At 43.0% G+C, this 17,734-nt stretch overlaps 1 protein-coding gene across 1 annotated transcript in view; it reads right to left on the bottom strand.

The window, feature by feature from the left end:
- The window catches only part of LOC124595419 (glutathione S-transferase D7-like), an 88,834-nt gene that overhangs the window by 56,506 nt on the left and 14,594 nt on the right, over window positions 1–17,734 (bottom strand). The window contains exon 2 of the mRNA XM_047134150.1: window positions 7,290–7,479. Within this exon, the coding sequence (XP_046990106.1) occupies window positions 7,290–7,442 (153 nt within the window). The 5' untranslated portion in view covers window positions 7,443–7,479. The remainder of the gene's footprint in view (window positions 1–7,289; window positions 7,480–17,734) is intronic.

The raw sequence follows: 17,734 nt of genomic DNA, 5'->3' as shown, positions 1-17,734 counted from the left end.
TAGGTGTTCTGAGGTGTTCCTCTGCTTCCGTGTCCAGATGTTGGTTTCCAAAACAGTACTGATTTTGAGATTCTTTTATCTGTCATGTGTAGAACATGACACGCTGCCATTTTGTGCCATTTTGTGCAGTCTGCCTAGACCACTTCTTGTCATTACTTCATCGTTTGAAAGTGGTCGCGATAATTGACCATTAAAATTCGCCTCAAGCATCGTTGGTGAAAAAGCTGAGATCGCGTGCCGATTTTGCTGACATGTTCCAGGTCTCACATGCTTTGCCAATGACTATTGGTAGCGTGATAGAGGAGTACAGCCGAAGCTTTGGACATACTTACAGAATCTGATTACCACATGGACTGCATTTACTGGAAGACTGAGGAAGCTCTCCTAATTCTGCAGTTGATATGTGCATCTACGTCTCCATTATTACAGATAAGGCTCTGAGATATGGAACTTGGTCAATGCCTTGTGGTACCTTCTCACGCTCCATAATTTGAGTATATACATTTACACATTTTATGCACATTGTTTCCGTTTTATAACTGTTCATTTTTAGCTCCGAAAAACTGACTATCCTGTTCAGCTTGATAGTCATTTGTTGTAAGCTTTGTGGGCTTTCTGCAAGAAGAACTACGTCATCACGGAAATGTAGGTCCGTAAACCTAGTTAGATCATTCAAACGCGTTCTCATGTTGGAATTTTCAATAGTTTTTCTCTTTATGAAATCTACGACAAATATTAAAAGCAATGGCGACAAAATATATCCCTATCTGACGCATGTCAAAATGCGGAAAAAGTGGGGTAGGGATGAGTTATATATATATATAACACGGAGTCAGATGGGTATATAGGGCCATAAAGAGGCAGTTTCGTTGATTAATCATTTCACATATCCGGGTGTTTTGAGTATAAGGAATCTATTTCATAGACCTTCCACCTTAGGCAGAACTTTAGATTTATTCAAACGCTCCGGAATGAGGGACTGGAACAGATAGTTCTGAGCTAATTATACCAAGTAAGAGAAACGTCACATGCTGCTGATTCTATCTGCATCTACAGGGTGGTTATAATTAAAGAGCAGCTACTCACAGAGGTCCAGCCTCGGCTGTTACTGTCGTAGAGCGGCGAAAATTGGTAATTAGATATTCTAATGCGTTAGTGAGGAACCGATTTAAGCGGGAATAAAATTAGTGCCAGTTTTTGCCACCAGTTGAAAATCTGGTTGTGTGAGTACAAGAATGGCTGAAATAAATGTTTCCATATGAAATGGATCTTTCCCCCCATGAACCATGGACCTTGCCGTTGGTGAGGAGGCTTAAGTGCCTCAGCGACACAGATAGCCGTACCGTAGGTGCAACCACAACGGAGGGGTATGTATTTGGAGGTTAGAAAAAGTGTGGTTCCTGAAGAGGGGCAGCAGCCTTTTCAGTAGTTGCAGGGGCAACAGTCTAGATGATTGACTGATCTGACCTTGTAACACTAACCAAAACCGTCTTGCTGTGCTGATACTGCGAACGGCTGAAAGCAAGGGCAAAATACAGCCGTAATTTATCCCGAGGGTATTCAGCTTTACTGTATTCTTAAATGATGATGGCGTCATCTTGGGTAAAATATTCCGGAGGTAAAATTGTTTCCCATTCCGATCTCCGGGCGGGGACTACTTAGGAGGACGTCGTTATCAGGAGAAAGAAAAATGGCGTTCTAAGGATCAGAGCGTGGAATGTCAGATCCCTTAATCGGGCAGGTAGGTTAGAAAATTTAAAAAGGGAGATGGATAGGTTATATATAATGGGAATTAGTGAAGTTCGGTGGGAGGAGGAACAAGACTTCTGGTCAGGTGAACACATGGCTATAAATAAAAAATCAAATACGGGTGATGCAGGAGTAGGTTTAATAATGAATAAAAAATACTGCAAGGTTTCATATGGATTATATAACGGTAATACAGAGATTTAAGAACCAGGACTTAAATTGTAAGACATTTCCAGAGGCAGATGTGGACTCTGACCACAATCTATTGATTATGAACTGTAGATTAAAACTGAAGAAACTGCAAAAAGGTGGAAATTTAGGGAGATGGAACCTGGATAAACTTAAAGAGTCAGAGGTTCTAGAGAGTTTCAGGGAGAGCATTAGGGAACGATTGACAGGAATGGGGGAAAGAAATACAGTAGAAGTAGAGCGGGTAGCTTTGAGGGATGAAATAGTGAATGCAGCAGAGGATCAAGTAGATAAAAAGACGAGGGCTAGTAGAAATCCTTGGGCAACAGAAGATATACTGAATTTAATTGATGAAAGGAGAAAATATGAAAATGAAGTAAAGGAAGCAGGCAAAAAGGAATACAAACATCTCAAAAATGAGATCGACAGAAAGTGCAAAATGGCTTAGCAGGGATGGCTAGAGGAGAAATGTAAGGATGTAGAGGCGTATCTCACTAGGGGTAAGATAGATACTGCCTACAGGAAAATTACCGATACCTTTGGAGAAGAGAGAACCAATTGTATGAATATCAAGAGCTCAGTTGGAAAACCAATTCTAAGCAAGGAAGGGAAAGCAGAAAGGTGGAAGGAGTATATAGAGGGTGTGTACAAGGACGATGTACTTGAGAACAATATTCTGGAAATGGAAGATGATGTAGATGAAGATGAAATGGGAGATACGATACTACGTGAAGAGTCTGACAGAGTACTGAAAGACCTGAGTCGAAACAAGGCCGCGGGAGTAGACAACATTCCATTAGAACTACTGACAGCCTTGGGAGAGCCAGCCCCGACAAAACTTTACCATCTGTTGAACAGGATGTATGAGACAGGCGAAATACCCTCAGACGTCAAGAAGAATATAATAATTCCAATCCCAAAGAAAGTAGGTGTTGATAGACGTGAAAATTACCGAACCATCAGTTTAATAAGTCACGGCTGCAAAATACTAACGCGATGTCTTTACAGACGAACGGATAAACCGGTAGAAGGCGACCTCGGGGAAGATCAGTTCGGATTCCGGAGAAATGTTGGAACACTTGAGGCAATACAGACCCTACGACTTACCTTAGAAGATAGATTAAGGAAAGGCAAACCTACATTTCTAGCATGTGTAGACTTAGAAAAAGATTTGACAATGTTGACTGGAATACTCTCCTTCAAATTCTGAAGGTGTCAGGGGTAAAATACAGGGAGCGAAAGACTATTTACAGTTTGTACAGAAACTAGATGGCAGTTATAAGAGTCGAGGGGCATGAAAGGGAAGCAGTGGTTGGGAAGGGAGTGAGACAGGGTTGTAGCCTATCCCCGATGTTATTCAATCTGTATATTGAGCAAGGAGTAAAGGAAACAAAAGAAAAATTCGAAGTAGGAATTAAGATCAATGGAGAAAAAATAAAAATTCTGAGGTTCGCTGATGACATTCTAATTCTGTCAGAGACAGCAAAGGACCTGGAAGAGCAGTTGAATGGAATGGACAATGTCTTGAAAGGAGGATATAAGATGAACACCAACAAAAGCAAAACGAGGATAATGGAATGTAGTCGAATTAAGTCGGGTGATGCTGAGGGAATTAGATTAGGTAATGAGACACTTAAAGTAGTAAATGATTTTTGCTATTTGCGGATCAAAATAACTGATGATGATCGAAGTCGAGAGGATATAAAATGTAGACTGGCAATGGGAAGGAAAACGTTTCCGAACAAGAGAAATTTGTTAACGTTGAATATAGATTTAAGTGTCAGGAAGTCGTTTCTAAGTATTTGTGTGGAGTGCAGCTGTACGAAAGTGAAACATGGACGATAAATAGTTTGGACAAGAAGAGAGTAGAAGCTTTCGAAACGTGGTGCTACAGAAGAATGCTTATGATTAGATGGGTAAATACATAACTAATGAGGAGGTATTGAATAGAATTGGGGAGAAGAGAAATTTGTGGCACAACTTGACTAGAAGAAGGGATCGGTTGGTAGGACATGTTCTGAGGCATCAAGGGATCACCAATTTAGTATTGGAGGGCAGTGTGGAGGGTAAAAATAGTAGAGGGAGACTTAGAGATGAATACACTAAGCAGATTTAGAAGGATGTACGTTGCAGTAGGTACTGGGAGATGAAGCTTGCACAGGACAAAGTAGCATGGAGAGCTGCATCAAACCAGACTCTGAACCGAAGACCACAACAATAAAACATGCAATCGATTAGGAACAGACGTGAGAAAAACTGTCAAACGACCGCCCCTTACACAGTTTTTTCGCTATGAGCGCTGGAGACGTCGATGAGATGTTGCACCCGTAAAACAACGTGATCGACAGTTTCTCACAGCAGTTCTGGTAGAATCCGAGCAAAATGCTACTATATACTGGCCTTCAGATCAGGTAGAGATCGAATGTGTCCCTGGTAAACGCATTCTCTTAGATATTCCCGGAGACAAAAGTCTCGTCGATTCAGATCAGGTGATCTCTCAGGGCATGAATCTGGTAAACCTCTGGAGATAACATGTTCATGGAAGACTGCATTAACCAGACCTTTCACAAGGCGAGCGTCATGAGGTGTTACGCCATCTTGCGCGAAAAACAGAGGTTTCCACAGAGTTGCGCTCTTCCCAAAAAGGAATCACATACTGTGCAGGGAGGTCTCGAAAACGTGCAGACGCCACGGTAGACCTGATAGGCCCTCTGGGTGCATTCTTCTCAAAGAAGAATGGACCGAGAATAATGACGGTTGTGAATCCACACCATACAGTAACAAATTCGGCAGTTTTGTGTATTCACTGCACCCTGTAGTGCAAAATGTAACTTCTACTTCATGTAATATTGCCTGGGCACGTGTCATCAGCTTGGGTCCGTGCCAGAAGTCGGAAACATATCTTTGACATTGCATCAGTTTGGGGTGATCTGAAAGTTGTACTTTTCTTGAAGAATCAAATTTGCCGTAATCGCCAGCAATTATTTTTATTACTGTCACCGTTTACGAGAGATCTACGCTGTCATAATCGGATATTGTAACATTATTAATTGTACGTGCTTGTTACAATGGTGGAAGTCACATAGTGAAATTGCGTCTAATAAACCGTGGCAGGGAACATCAGCATGTCACAAAGAAACCCACAGCTAAAACATGCGTCATGTTGTGCTGATGTCTCAGCATAGGAGCGTATCCACAACATGCTGTATGTTTCAGCTCCGTGTTACCTTGTTTGTGAGACGCTGATGTTCCCCGCTTTGTTTTATTTGACACAATATCACTATGTGACTTTCAATATTGTAACAAGCATGTTCAATTAATAATGTTAGAAGATCCGATGGTGATGGCGTAAATCTCTCGAAATTTCTCTTAGTAATAAAAATAATTGCTAGCGGTCTTGGCTAACTTGACTCTTCAGGAATAATAGAAAGCGACAACAAACTTCAGAGCATTGCCGTGTGCCCTGAGGTTTCAGTTGCTGCACCGTTTGGATCTTGTACGGGGACCAGTGTAAAATAAACCACGGAACGTTTCCTACTGTTGACCGTGGAATGGACAATTCTCGTGACAATACATGAACAGTAGCACTACCAGAACATGTGTTACATGTTCAGTTACACCAACAACAACCTCGTGAGTAACTTCCTCCGGAACAGCACACCTTGCTCTTCTAGGTGCCACACTGAGCTCACCCGTATTTTCGAATTTCATTATCATCTTCTTTGAACTATTTAATGACATCAGGTCTCTCCTCGGACTTTTCAGTCTTTCAGTGCAGCACTGTAATTGCTGCCATTCAATTAAAACAATTTCACTAACACTCTCTTCTCGATAGCCATATTGGTCAGTCACGTTATGCCTTGTGAAATGACAGTAAGGACAGTACACAGTGTACAGCGTCAGATTTGCACCTGGTGGCCAAAACTAGAACTAATTTTTTTGCACCATAAATCGGTTCTGCATTAATGCATTAGCATATCTATCAAGTTTCGCTGTTATACGATAATTACAGTCCACACTGAGCCTCCAGGAGTAGCTGCACTTTATTTATTAACACTCAGTGCATCATAAATGGTTTATGTACATTGAAAAATTGGTGTCATATTCCTTAGAATGCACCCGGTGTTACTTTTTGTTTCTATGGAACATTTGTTGTAGGGCGTGATGTTTTCTTTTAGTCAACAGTCCTCGAACCGAACGGACATTAACGATGGTTGCGTGATATTTGTGTATTCTGGTGAGAAGTCGACGGTGTGGTACACCGTGAACGCGTTTCAAAAATCTAGGAGGACGGAATGGACCTGTTCATGCGCACTGAATAATTCGCATTGAATAATAACCTAAAATACTAGTCGAGCTCATTGTAAAGATCTGTTCAGAACACTAGGAGTTTTAACTGCTCCATGTGAATACAGTTACCAGTCAGTTGTACACATCAAAAATAACATTGGTAATTACTGCACAAACAGCTCTGTCCATGACCATGCAACAAGAGATAGACTCAACTTACATTTACCAAGAAAAAATAAACATTAAACTCAAAACAGAATTTTCTACCAAGGAATAAAACTGTACAATAAATTACCAAAAGAGATTAAAGAAATTGCCAAAATACACTTATTTAAAAAGGCAACTAAAAAGCACCTGTCATGCAATACATTTTATACATGAAGGATTACTTAGCTAAAACAGAGTAGGGGTTTGAGTAGGGGTTAAAAACGTTATACAAATAAATAATAATAGTAATTAACATAAAATATCCAACATTACACATAACACCTTCACTTTATATACTTTTCCTTTCTGGAAATACTTATCCCCAAGCTATGCATAGCACAGTACTAACACCTCTTCCTCTTTCTGAGCTCAACATCTCACTCATTATGGAGGGATGCTGACTCGGTTTTTCAGAATAGCAGATGGGAAGCTGCGGTACAGAAAATGGCCCAGAGATCACTAGTGTGTGTGTGTGTGTGTGTGTGTGTGTGTGTGTGTGTGTGTGTGTGGTGTTATGAAGCAATGTGTGTATAGTGTGTGCAGTGACTGATAGTGAGATATGAGCGAACAATGTGGCATTACATTATTTAACAGGTTATTTGTAAAAAAAGTATTGTATGCCAGGAGTAAGTCTAATGATTGTCTCTAACTAGATGTCTGTAAATATGTGTGTATACAGAATTAGCTTATTTTAAATTGATCTAAATTTGTAAATACTTTGACATGTCCTATATCCTTGTAAAAAGAGATCTACGGATGAATTAAGCTACTACTACTACTATTATGTCGAGTCCACGCTCAGTATTTGCCGAGGTAGTGGATGAGAACGTAGAACGGGAAGTGGACGGCGTCACCTTGATGAAGGCGGCGTCGAGTTGCTCGCCAGCCAGTACGTTGAGCTCGCGCAGTACGATACGCAGCCCAAGGGCGCGCGCCAGAAGCAACACCGAGCGGCACGGCGGGCTGGCCGCCATGTAGTACAGCAGTGGGGGTGCCTGTGGCGCCATCGTCTTCGCCGTCGCCGGGGGCTGCTTCGTCGCCTCCCTGCGGGCAACGGTGCACGTGGGGGTATTACAGGGAAGGGGGGGGGAGGGGTTGGTTCTGTCTCTATTTTCCGAGCACACATTTTTCGATACTTAATTTCAGCCCAAATATTTATTAATATTATGCAAGCAGTCAACTCTCAGACTAGCTTCTAGTGCTATTTGAGCGGCTCAGGTAACACAATGGTAAGCGCCACTAGCGTGAATTTTGAGTTATGGGTCAATCGGCGTTACCTATGAGCAAGAGAATGTAATACGCCGGGTCAAAAGCTCTAATTTCACTCCATCTAAATCAGGGTTGCCTTGTGCGGAAACATAGTGGAAAGCGATACGTAAAATGGCTGACTAAGAGGTATCAGAGGTATCTTTGTACGTTTTGAAAGATTATAGCCACTTTTGACGAGTTGCATGAAAACGAAGATGTACTGAGTCATCCTGATATCTCTGACCAGGATCCTGAGTATATCCCCACTGACTCAGACGATTCGGAGATATGGCCGGCCGCGGTGGTCTAGCGGTTCTAGGCGCGCAGTCCGGAACCGCGCGACTGCTACGGTCGCAGGTTCGAATCCTGCCTCGGGCATGGATGTGTGTGATGTCCTTAGGTTAGTTAGGTTTAAGTAGTTCTAAGTTCTAGGGGACAGATGACCAAAGTAGTTAAGTCCCATAGTGCTCAGAGCCATTGATTCGGAGATATGTAAATCTGCAAATCTGTCGCAGTTAGAACGTTTCAAGAACAAAATTGTGTGCTTGTACATACAATTACGTTCCTGAAATGTACGGAATGTGAGGCTATTATTGAATAGCTGATGTAGAAATTTGATGATGTGTGTATGCACACTTCTTCGTTCATATTCCTCCAAGTAATAATAATAATAATAATAATAATAATAATAATAATAAAGTGGCGGTGCGTAAGTTACACTACTGGCCATTAAAATTGCTACACCAAGAAGAAGTGCAGATGATAAACGGGTATTCATTGGACAAATATATTATACTAGAACTGACATGTGATTACATTTTCACACAATTTGGGTGCATAGATCCTCAGAAAACAGTACCCAGAACAACCACCTCTGGCCGTAATAACTACCTTGATACGCCTGGGCATTGAGTCAAACAGAGCTCGGATGGCGTGTACAGGTACAGCTGCCCATGCAGCTTCAACACGATACCACAGTTCATCAAGAGCAGTGACTGGCGTATTATGACGGGCTAGTTGCTCGGCCACCATTGACCAGACGTTTTCAATTGGTGAGAGATCTGGAGAATGTGCTGGCCAGGGCAGCAGTCGAGCATTTTCTGTATCCAGAAAGGCCCGTACAGGACCTGCAACATGTGGTCGCGCACTATCCTGCAGAAATGTAGGGTTTCGCAGGTATCGAATGAAGGGTAGAGCTACCGGTCGTAACTCATCTGAAATGTAACGTCCACTGTTCACAGTGCCGTTAATGCGAACAAGAGGTGACCGAGAGGTGTAACCAATGGCACCCCATACCATCACGCCGGGTGATACGCCAGTATGGCAATGACGAATACACGCTTCCAATGTGCGTTCACCGCGAGGTCTCCCAACACGGATGCGACCATCACGATGCTGTAAACAGAACATGGGTTCATCCGAAAAAATGACGTTTTGCCATTCGTGCACCAAGGTTCGTCGTTGAGTATACCATCGCAGGCGCTCCAGTCTGTGATGCAGCGTCAAGGGTAACCGCAGCCATGGTCTCCGAGCTCATAGCCCATGCTGCTGCAAACGTCGTCGAGCTGTTCGTGAAGATGGTTGCTGTCTTACAAACGTCCCCATGTGTTGACTCAGGGATCGAGACGTGGCTGCACGATCCGTTACAGCCATGCGGATAAGATGCCTGTCATCTCGACTGCTAGTGATACGAGGTCATTGAGATCCAGCCCAACGTTCCATATTACCCTCCTGAAGTCACCGATTCCATATTCTGCTAACAGTCATTGGATGTCGACCAACGCGAGCAGCAATGTCGTGATACGATAAACCACAATCGCGATAGGCTACAATCCGACCTTTATCAAAGTCAGAAACGTTATGGTACGCATTTCTCCTCCTTACACGAGGCATTACAACAACGTTTCACCAGGCAACGTCGGTCAACTGCTGTTTGTGTATGAGAAATCGGTCGGAAACTTTCCTCATATCAGCACGTTGTAGCTGTCGCCACCGGCACCAACCTCGTGTGAATGCTCTGAAAAGCTAATCATTAGCATATCATAGCATCTTCTTCCTCTCGGTTAAATTTCACGTATGTAGCACGTCATCTTCGTGGCGTAGCAATATTAGTGGCTAGTAGTGTAATATTGTTTTCCCATAAGTATAATAAAGGCAACAGATATACATAACTGAGACGTTAGCCATCAATTATGTATTCTCCTACACTATTTACAACAGTCTGACAATGCTGGAGTAACTTGTAGATTCACGTGGTTTTGAGGCGAAGAACTCGTCGAACCATGAGGAAATTTCTTGGCGATTGTTCGATAGAGAGCGGCAAATGTAAAAATCTGGGGGCCCAAAATCAGTTGAATAAGGTGGGTGCAGAAAGACTTCCCAACTCTACTTAACTATTGCGTTTTTTGATAGGCGGGCGGGCGTTATCGTTTAGTAGCAGCACTTTACGCAATGTTCTTAGTCTACTACATCTACCATCGACAATACTGTATGCCGAGGAACATGAGATACTAGACGTGCAGGCTATTAGGGGGCGCGCACGTCGTCACTGGTCAATTACTTATCGTCAGATAGACAACGCGGCCGCGCTTTGTGTTAGGAATGCATTGGGAGCTGTGAGAAATGCGAAGGCACCATATTAAGTGCGAAAATACAAAGCTGCCAGGAAGGCAAAGCAGACACCTGCGTTAATGAGGAGTCCAGGTATTTCTTAGAATATTTCCTGTGTGTGTGTGTGTGTGTGTGTGTGTGTGTGTGTGTGTGTGTGGAAGGGGCTGACGGAGGGGGGGGGGGGGGGAATTTGAACTTTCAACACGCCCTCTCAACTTCCCGTTCCGTTACACCCACGCCATGATTCACATGCACTATATCCTTCCCATGCTCCCCCGTGGACATTGATACCGCCCTAGAAAAAGTTTAACGTGAAGTCTTTCGTGTTATAACCCTTAGATAAAAATTTCTCTATTAAGTGGCCGCATCAAATTCAAACAAAACTCGAAGCTTTCGTTGACTGCTTTCATCATCGTCTTCGGGGGCTATGTCTAACTATGGTAAACTGTCGAGACTCTCACATTTATGCCCTGAAGACGGCATTCGATTGGCTAGATTTCATCATGATAACGTCATGGAGATGCGAGAGTGTTCAGGAGGCAATCTCTCCAACCACAGAAAACATTTGTACTCGCTGTCTAGCATCATTTGCAGCACCGTCATTCATATCAGCTGGAAAACTGAGTGAAGCCTTCCTCTGTGATCTTTCGTTATCTAGTGCCCTCTTCCATACATTACTAACTGCGCAGTGGGCGTCTTTATGGAAGTTGCTATCAGGTATTCCAGTTTCCACCGCTTACTTAATCGCAGTCCGCGTAATTCGTAGCATGAGACAGAATCCTTGTTTTATCAAACATAATCTTGTGTTGTTTATTAGACTGTTATTGGCCATCACTGATTTTTCAAAATTTTTGTGACGATAGTCAGCACGGCGTTCGGCGTTCGGCGTAGACTGCCCCCCGTCACTGCTGCCACATCTGCAACCGAACATTATAAATAACTGATTCTCTTAGGCCGGTCTTATCTTTACCACGTCTCAACATTTCTTCAATTTTCTGGCTCCTCGCTGTTTAAAACTCTACCTGTCTTACTCGTTGTTGCATCTCAGAATGGATGCCGCGCTATGTGGTGGCCTTACTGGTTTGGTTGAACAGCGTCGTGTCCTCGACAAATGTTCAAATGTGTGTGAAATCTTATGGGACTTAACTGCTAAGGTCGTCAGTCCCTAAGCTTATACACTACTTAACCTAAATTATTCTAAGGACAAACACACACACCCATGCCCGAGGGAGGACTCGAACCTCCTCCCGGACCAGCCGCACAGTCCATGACTGCAGCGCCTTAGAGCGCTCGGCTAATCCCGCGCGGCTGTCCTCGACAGCGTTGACCTAATGACACGGACTGAATACCTGTCCACTCTGAACACCGTCGTCAGATGATTAACTGTAGACTTTCAGAATGACAAGACATAGAAATTATCGCTTCCGGGGGGTGCCAATGTGTCAGGAACAAATGACACACGGAGAGGAATACCGGAGTGTCGTGTCATCATTCGTGGGTGTAACAGGACTATAGGTAAGTGATACACGCTTTCTTCTGACCTGGGAGCTCAAACTTCGTCACAACCCAACAGGCGTGTTCAGCGTATTAGGGGAGACTTTATAAGTTATTCGGTAAAACACACACCATGCAATAAGTTGATGAAAAAAATACAGAATGTGCAAGACAATGTTTAAGGTTACTACTTGTGATGTCACACACTCAAGTCAAAAATTTAAATTTATTAGATATTGTCGTGGCCTCTGAAATACGTGGTCCCATGTCAGAAATGATACCTCACAGCGGAACCACAAGTAAGGACAATCGCTACCTGATGCAGAACCGAATAATAGACATCGGCTTAGACAAGCCTCAAGATGTTCCACACGCCGCCTCTATCGGAAGATTACTTGGGTCAGAGCGCAGCGCAGCTCACTCACTCTGTAATCATCGCCTACTACGACAGCACAGTCTTAGGACAGATCCGGCTGCGACCTGACAGATCTATTAGTCAGAACTGTGTAGCAAAGAATATAGTCACTTGTACATTGAGATGAGACTGTCATTCTGCATTGTATCAAGTGATAACGGTTATAGACTTCGGCGACAGTAACAAATACGAAGCGGTATTCCTGAGGACACGAATTGTTTCCAAGCGTTTTAGATTGTTCAGTTCAAAATAAAGTGGTCTGGTATTTTGTGTATAGTTGCAGTATCCGCGCGACCTCCTCCAGAAGAAAATCTCGGCTTGCTACGATACCTTGCAGTGTCGACGAGGATTCTGAAGTGGGTTTTCTTTTTTTTTTTGTCCGCAAACACAGATACTAAGAACGAAAATTTGAATATTACTTTTTTTGTGTTCCCGAGGCGACCGAGAAATAACGATAATGTGATGATGTTCGCCAGGGATGAGAATATTTTTCCCATCATCTGCGGTTCAGTAAGTTACAAATTACCGGCACTTTTTAAAAAGCAACTATATTAAACCCTCCTTCATTCTAAGACGTATGTAGACTTAAACGATTATCGTGAAATTGGGAGTGCAGCAAATAAGGCACTTGCAGCAGCAGAATAAGTCCACTTTATCGAATTCCGAGATAAACTTTAAACACCAAGGGAAATCGAGTCATTTACCGACTTGCAAAGGAGCGTCATAGGTCAGCGAAGCAGCGGACATACAAAAATTCTGGGAATCAGATTTGTTAACGATAGTAAGAATGTAATATAGTAATGATGGCAATACTTTGTGAGAAAATTTATACTGTTCACATGCTCCAATTCCAGTGTCAACGGCTGTAGAGGGACCCATTATTCTAATCACCAATGATGCGGTTGCACAAATCGAGAAATGGAAAGGCGGCGAGACCAGAAGTTTTACCTGCGTATCTGTGGAAATCAAAGCACTGGGATTCAGCTGAATGGCTGACAGATTTCTTCAACAAAATTACTGAAGACGGAAGGACACCAGCTGATTGGACATGCTGCACAATAGTTCGAACAGCCCTAATTTGGAAGGGCAGCCCAGCTGTATATAGCAACTATTACCAAGTAAAGCTTCTATCTTCGAATCCTTCATCGACCAGTGGAAAAATGCTTCCATGGTACCACAAAAAAGGCAAATATGCTCCAGTTTAAAACACTGACTGAAAAGTGAGGTACCTAGATACATGCCTAGAGAATATTCCAATAAAATTTGAAGAATTTCCTCCAGCTAGTTATTTAGATATCCAGTGCTGACGGCGAAAAATAGTGACAAAACGCTTTTTTTTGGCTTTTCTCAGAAACGTCCCATGAATTAAATGATGCCTTCATAGGCCTCACCGCACATCACATCTAATGCAAAACGAACCATCCGATGTTCTCCATTTGACTAAGCTGTAGCTGTGTAATATTCAAATTTTGCCTCTGTACTGTAGGACATTAACCGTAAGACGACCCTTTTGTTGGGTATACGTATGATCCCTAGCCAAGGGCTATCGAAGACACTTGACTCTACATTTCTATCACCAATAGAAACCGAGGTATGAGCTCCGGAAAAATCCTGCCTTCATGTGCGGCGTTTTAGAAAATACTCGTAGCTCATGCTGTAGCATGAATACCAGTAAAATGTTCCGACAAATTATGTCTCACCACCAGCCAATGTTGATTCGTGAAGGACTGCTGGGAGACGTATGTTATCTATGCTGCTTCCCTGCTTAATGAAAAACACAGTGAGAAGCCAAAGCATCTACACCTTGCTTTCCTTGACCTCGAAAAGGCCTTTGATAGTATGGCACACGAGTTGATTTGACTAGCCCTGCGACAGCGTGGAGTGCCTGAAGAAGTACTAGGATGGTTCAGGTTTCTCTACCATGACCCAAACAGCCGGATACAATCCGCTATTCAACTATCCTCTTTCTGTAGGAGTACATCAGGGCTCTCTCGCCTCTCTTCTTCACCACAGTTATGGATACAGTCACAATAGATCTGCAGGAAACAGTACACTTGAAGTTACTGTGGGCTCATTACGTGATGTTGGCCACTGAATGTAAGACTGATCTGCAATGCCAAATGAAAACTTGGAACGGCCGTCTTGCTCATGTATGTCTACGACTCAGCATAAAGAAAAGGCAGTATCTCACCATAGATTTAAAACACTGGGATACTATCAGAATCAATGATGTTGACCTCCCGACAACAAGGACCTTTAAGTATCTAGGCTCCATGACTGCTGTTGATGGAAATCTCTAACCGCTTGTTATACACTGTGAGCGGAAGATTTCAGAGAAGCTCATCTCGAACAAAGTATACCGATATGTAATCTATTCAGTTGCACTGTATGGTGCTGAATGCTCGCTTCAAAAAAAGAAGCGGAACAAAGACTTACTGTTATGGAAACGAAGATGTTCAGGTGGACACCTCGTTTAACACAGGACGGTCATGTCACAAATGATGAAATTCTTAAGTTATGTGGAGTAACACTTATAGTAGACAAGATAGGAGAAAGACGTCTACGATGGTCCGGGTATGTTCAAAGAGCCGACGCAACAACAGTGGGAGAGACTGGTTTAGTTTGAGAGTAAATGGTAAACGATCTGTAGGACAACCTAGATAGCAATGGCTCGACACTCTGCACGAAGATCTCAAGCTCCCGGGCCTGTAAAAAAGTCAGGTACAAGATCGGATAAAATGATGACGGAGAGCTAATGCAGCGGATCCTCGACAAACGCTAAGGAAAATGAAAGAACAGCACCTCAGTTTGCTATGGACTGCAACGCCGTTTAGATTACGATTCTTCCGGAACTGCGGTTTGAGTTGCATATCACTTCGACAACGCGAAACTAACTTTGTGACATCTGATGACGAATCCATTTTGTGTGAATCGTATTAGGATATTATAAGGCTTTGTTTTAATCAGGAACGTTTTGTCACATATTCAAGGCTGCGTATGCTGTATGTGTAGTAACTTTTCATTATCTTTCCCTAATTGTTCTGAAGATGGCCACTATGGACCGAAATCGATATTCTGACGACTGTGATTAAAATACTTCCTGGATCACTGTCTTCATTCGCGACTATGTCGTAGTTTCTAAAAACATTCCAGTTATTTCTTTTATAGGAATAACGTCTACTGCACGACGTGTCAACTGAGCGTGGCTATTGTAACGGAGAAGGTGGGTAAAACCTTTCTTTTTAAAATAACATATCCCCAGAAATGAAAAATCACATCATTTAAAACAGGAATATTGTTGACCAGTAAATTCAGTTCTCGGGTGCGCATATCAATTAATTACTTACTGCATACGGCAGAAAATCAGATCCAGCTCATGTATCACAACCGATATCTGGGGTACGCAAAAAGTACAGTGTTGCAGAGGGAAGGGCCCCGCGTGTGATACGTCTTCACATGGAGCCGAGCTGTAATCAAGAAGCGCATATGACGCAATATGACAGCACCTAGTGCATCATTCTGCGAGTATTGCGCTACGGAGCCATAACATGTACCTCGGAGCTCGGGTACTCCACAGCGTCCTAGAACTAATTGAAAGTGAAAAGACAAGGGGAACTGACGTTAACTGAGAGACCACTGAGACTAACTACTTACAATATTGTTTGTTTCAGCCAAATGCTTCGTAACTCCTTTGATGGTTACACAGGTTTCGACTCAAGATTTATCAATACCTTATAGATACTTCCAGGCTGAGTGATGGCTGTGTCAGGAAATGCAAGGAATCAAAAGATCAGTGGGGTTCCTTCTAGGGGATTCTTGTAGGACTCTCATAGAAATGTCTTGTTCAACACACCGATATTCCAGCCACTGTCAGTTCACTGATCTTGACGCTGATACATCTTACTGAAGTAGTTCCTCAGATGGCGTTAACAGGCTAGGTGGATCTCGCTCCACTCCTCATGCCAAGGAAAATCGTTGCCAGTACTAGGTACTGAACCCAGGTCTTCTACATGGTAGTCGTATGAACAGGCGAATCAGCAAAGGACAGTCAGATATGTAGGAAGATCACAATATTTTGGAAATTTGAGAGCTGACTGCAATAAAATCAGGATGAAAATGAAAAATCACTGTTAGTTTCAGACGACAGAGGACATATGTGGAAATGATAGAGCTTGTACTAAACAAAATTTCAGACACTTAGTTTGACAGAGGAAAAAGTGACATATTACAAGTGTAGCCTATTCTTGAGTACCTCTGTGTTGAAAACGACTGTTTGGAAACTACAAGAATACACCTACATCTACATTTATACTCCGCAAGCCACCCAACGGTGTGTGGCGGAGGGCACTTTACGTGCCACTGTCATTACCTCCATTTTCTGTTGCAGTCGCGTATGGTTCGCGGGAAGAACGACTGTCGGAAAGCCTCCGTGCGCGCTCGAATCTCTCTGATTTTACATTCGTGATATCCTCGGGAGGTATAAGTAGGGGGAAGCAATATATTCGATACCTCATCCAGAAATGCACCCTCTAGAAACCTGGCGAGCCAGATACACCGCGATACAGAGCGCCTCTCTTGCAGAGTCTGCCACTTGAGTTTGCTAAACATCTCCGTAACGCTATCACGGCTACCAAATAACCCTGTGACGAAACGCGCCGCTCTTCTTTGGATCTTCTCTATCTCCTCCGTCAACCCGATCAGGTACGGATCCCACACTGATGAGCAATAGTCATGTATAGGTCGAACGAGTGTTTTGTAAGCCAGCTCCTTTGTTGATGAACTACATTTTGTGAGGAGTCTCCCAATGAATCTCAACCTGGTACCCGCCTTACCAACAATTAATTTTATATGATCATTCAACTTCAAATTGTTCCGTACGCATACTCCCAGGTATTTTACAGAAGTAACTGCTACCATCAGTGGATAGAGCGTTTCTACAAGTTCTTAACCCTCGTTATAGATACTCCATGTCGACACCATTTGTCACGCGGCAAACGTCGATACGATAGACAAACTGTTGACACACATGCCCTGAGATGTCATGGTCGGTATCAGCTCCTGCTTTAACTATTCATCCAGCAACTCTTCCAAATTAAGTGTTCGTAGTTGCAGGATCATACGATCTTTGACATATCCTCATAAGGAAAAATCATCTGGAGTTAAGTCCGGTGGCCATGGGGGCGGCTGGAGAAGACAGGCATGATGTAAGGCACGTCCAACCCAACACTCAGACCGTTTGAAACTGAGCCAATCACCAGCCATCTTACAGATATTATGGTGGGAGTACCATCTTGTTGCAAACTGAAGTATTCACTGTCTTGCTGTAGTTGTGGCGTAAGCCATCGCTTCAGAATGTCCAGCTACACGAAACTAGGCACAGTTTTCTGTGCTAAGAAATGTGGTCCATAAACTTTTCACGAGAGCACGGTGCAAAAGACGTTAACTTTAGGTGGATCACGAATGTATTCCTCAATCTCAAGTGGATATTCTGTCCCCCAGAAATGAACGTTACATTGAGGTGACAAAAGTCAT

Source organism: Schistocerca americana, chromosome 2 (genome assembly GCF_021461395.2).
Source record: "Schistocerca americana isolate TAMUIC-IGC-003095 chromosome 2, iqSchAmer2.1, whole genome shotgun sequence".
In the NCBI taxonomy this organism is placed as follows: domain Eukaryota; kingdom Metazoa; phylum Arthropoda; class Insecta; order Orthoptera; family Acrididae; genus Schistocerca; species Schistocerca americana.
The sequence above is the reverse complement of the archived record's forward strand: the minus strand, read 5'-3'. Positions and strand labels throughout refer to the sequence as shown.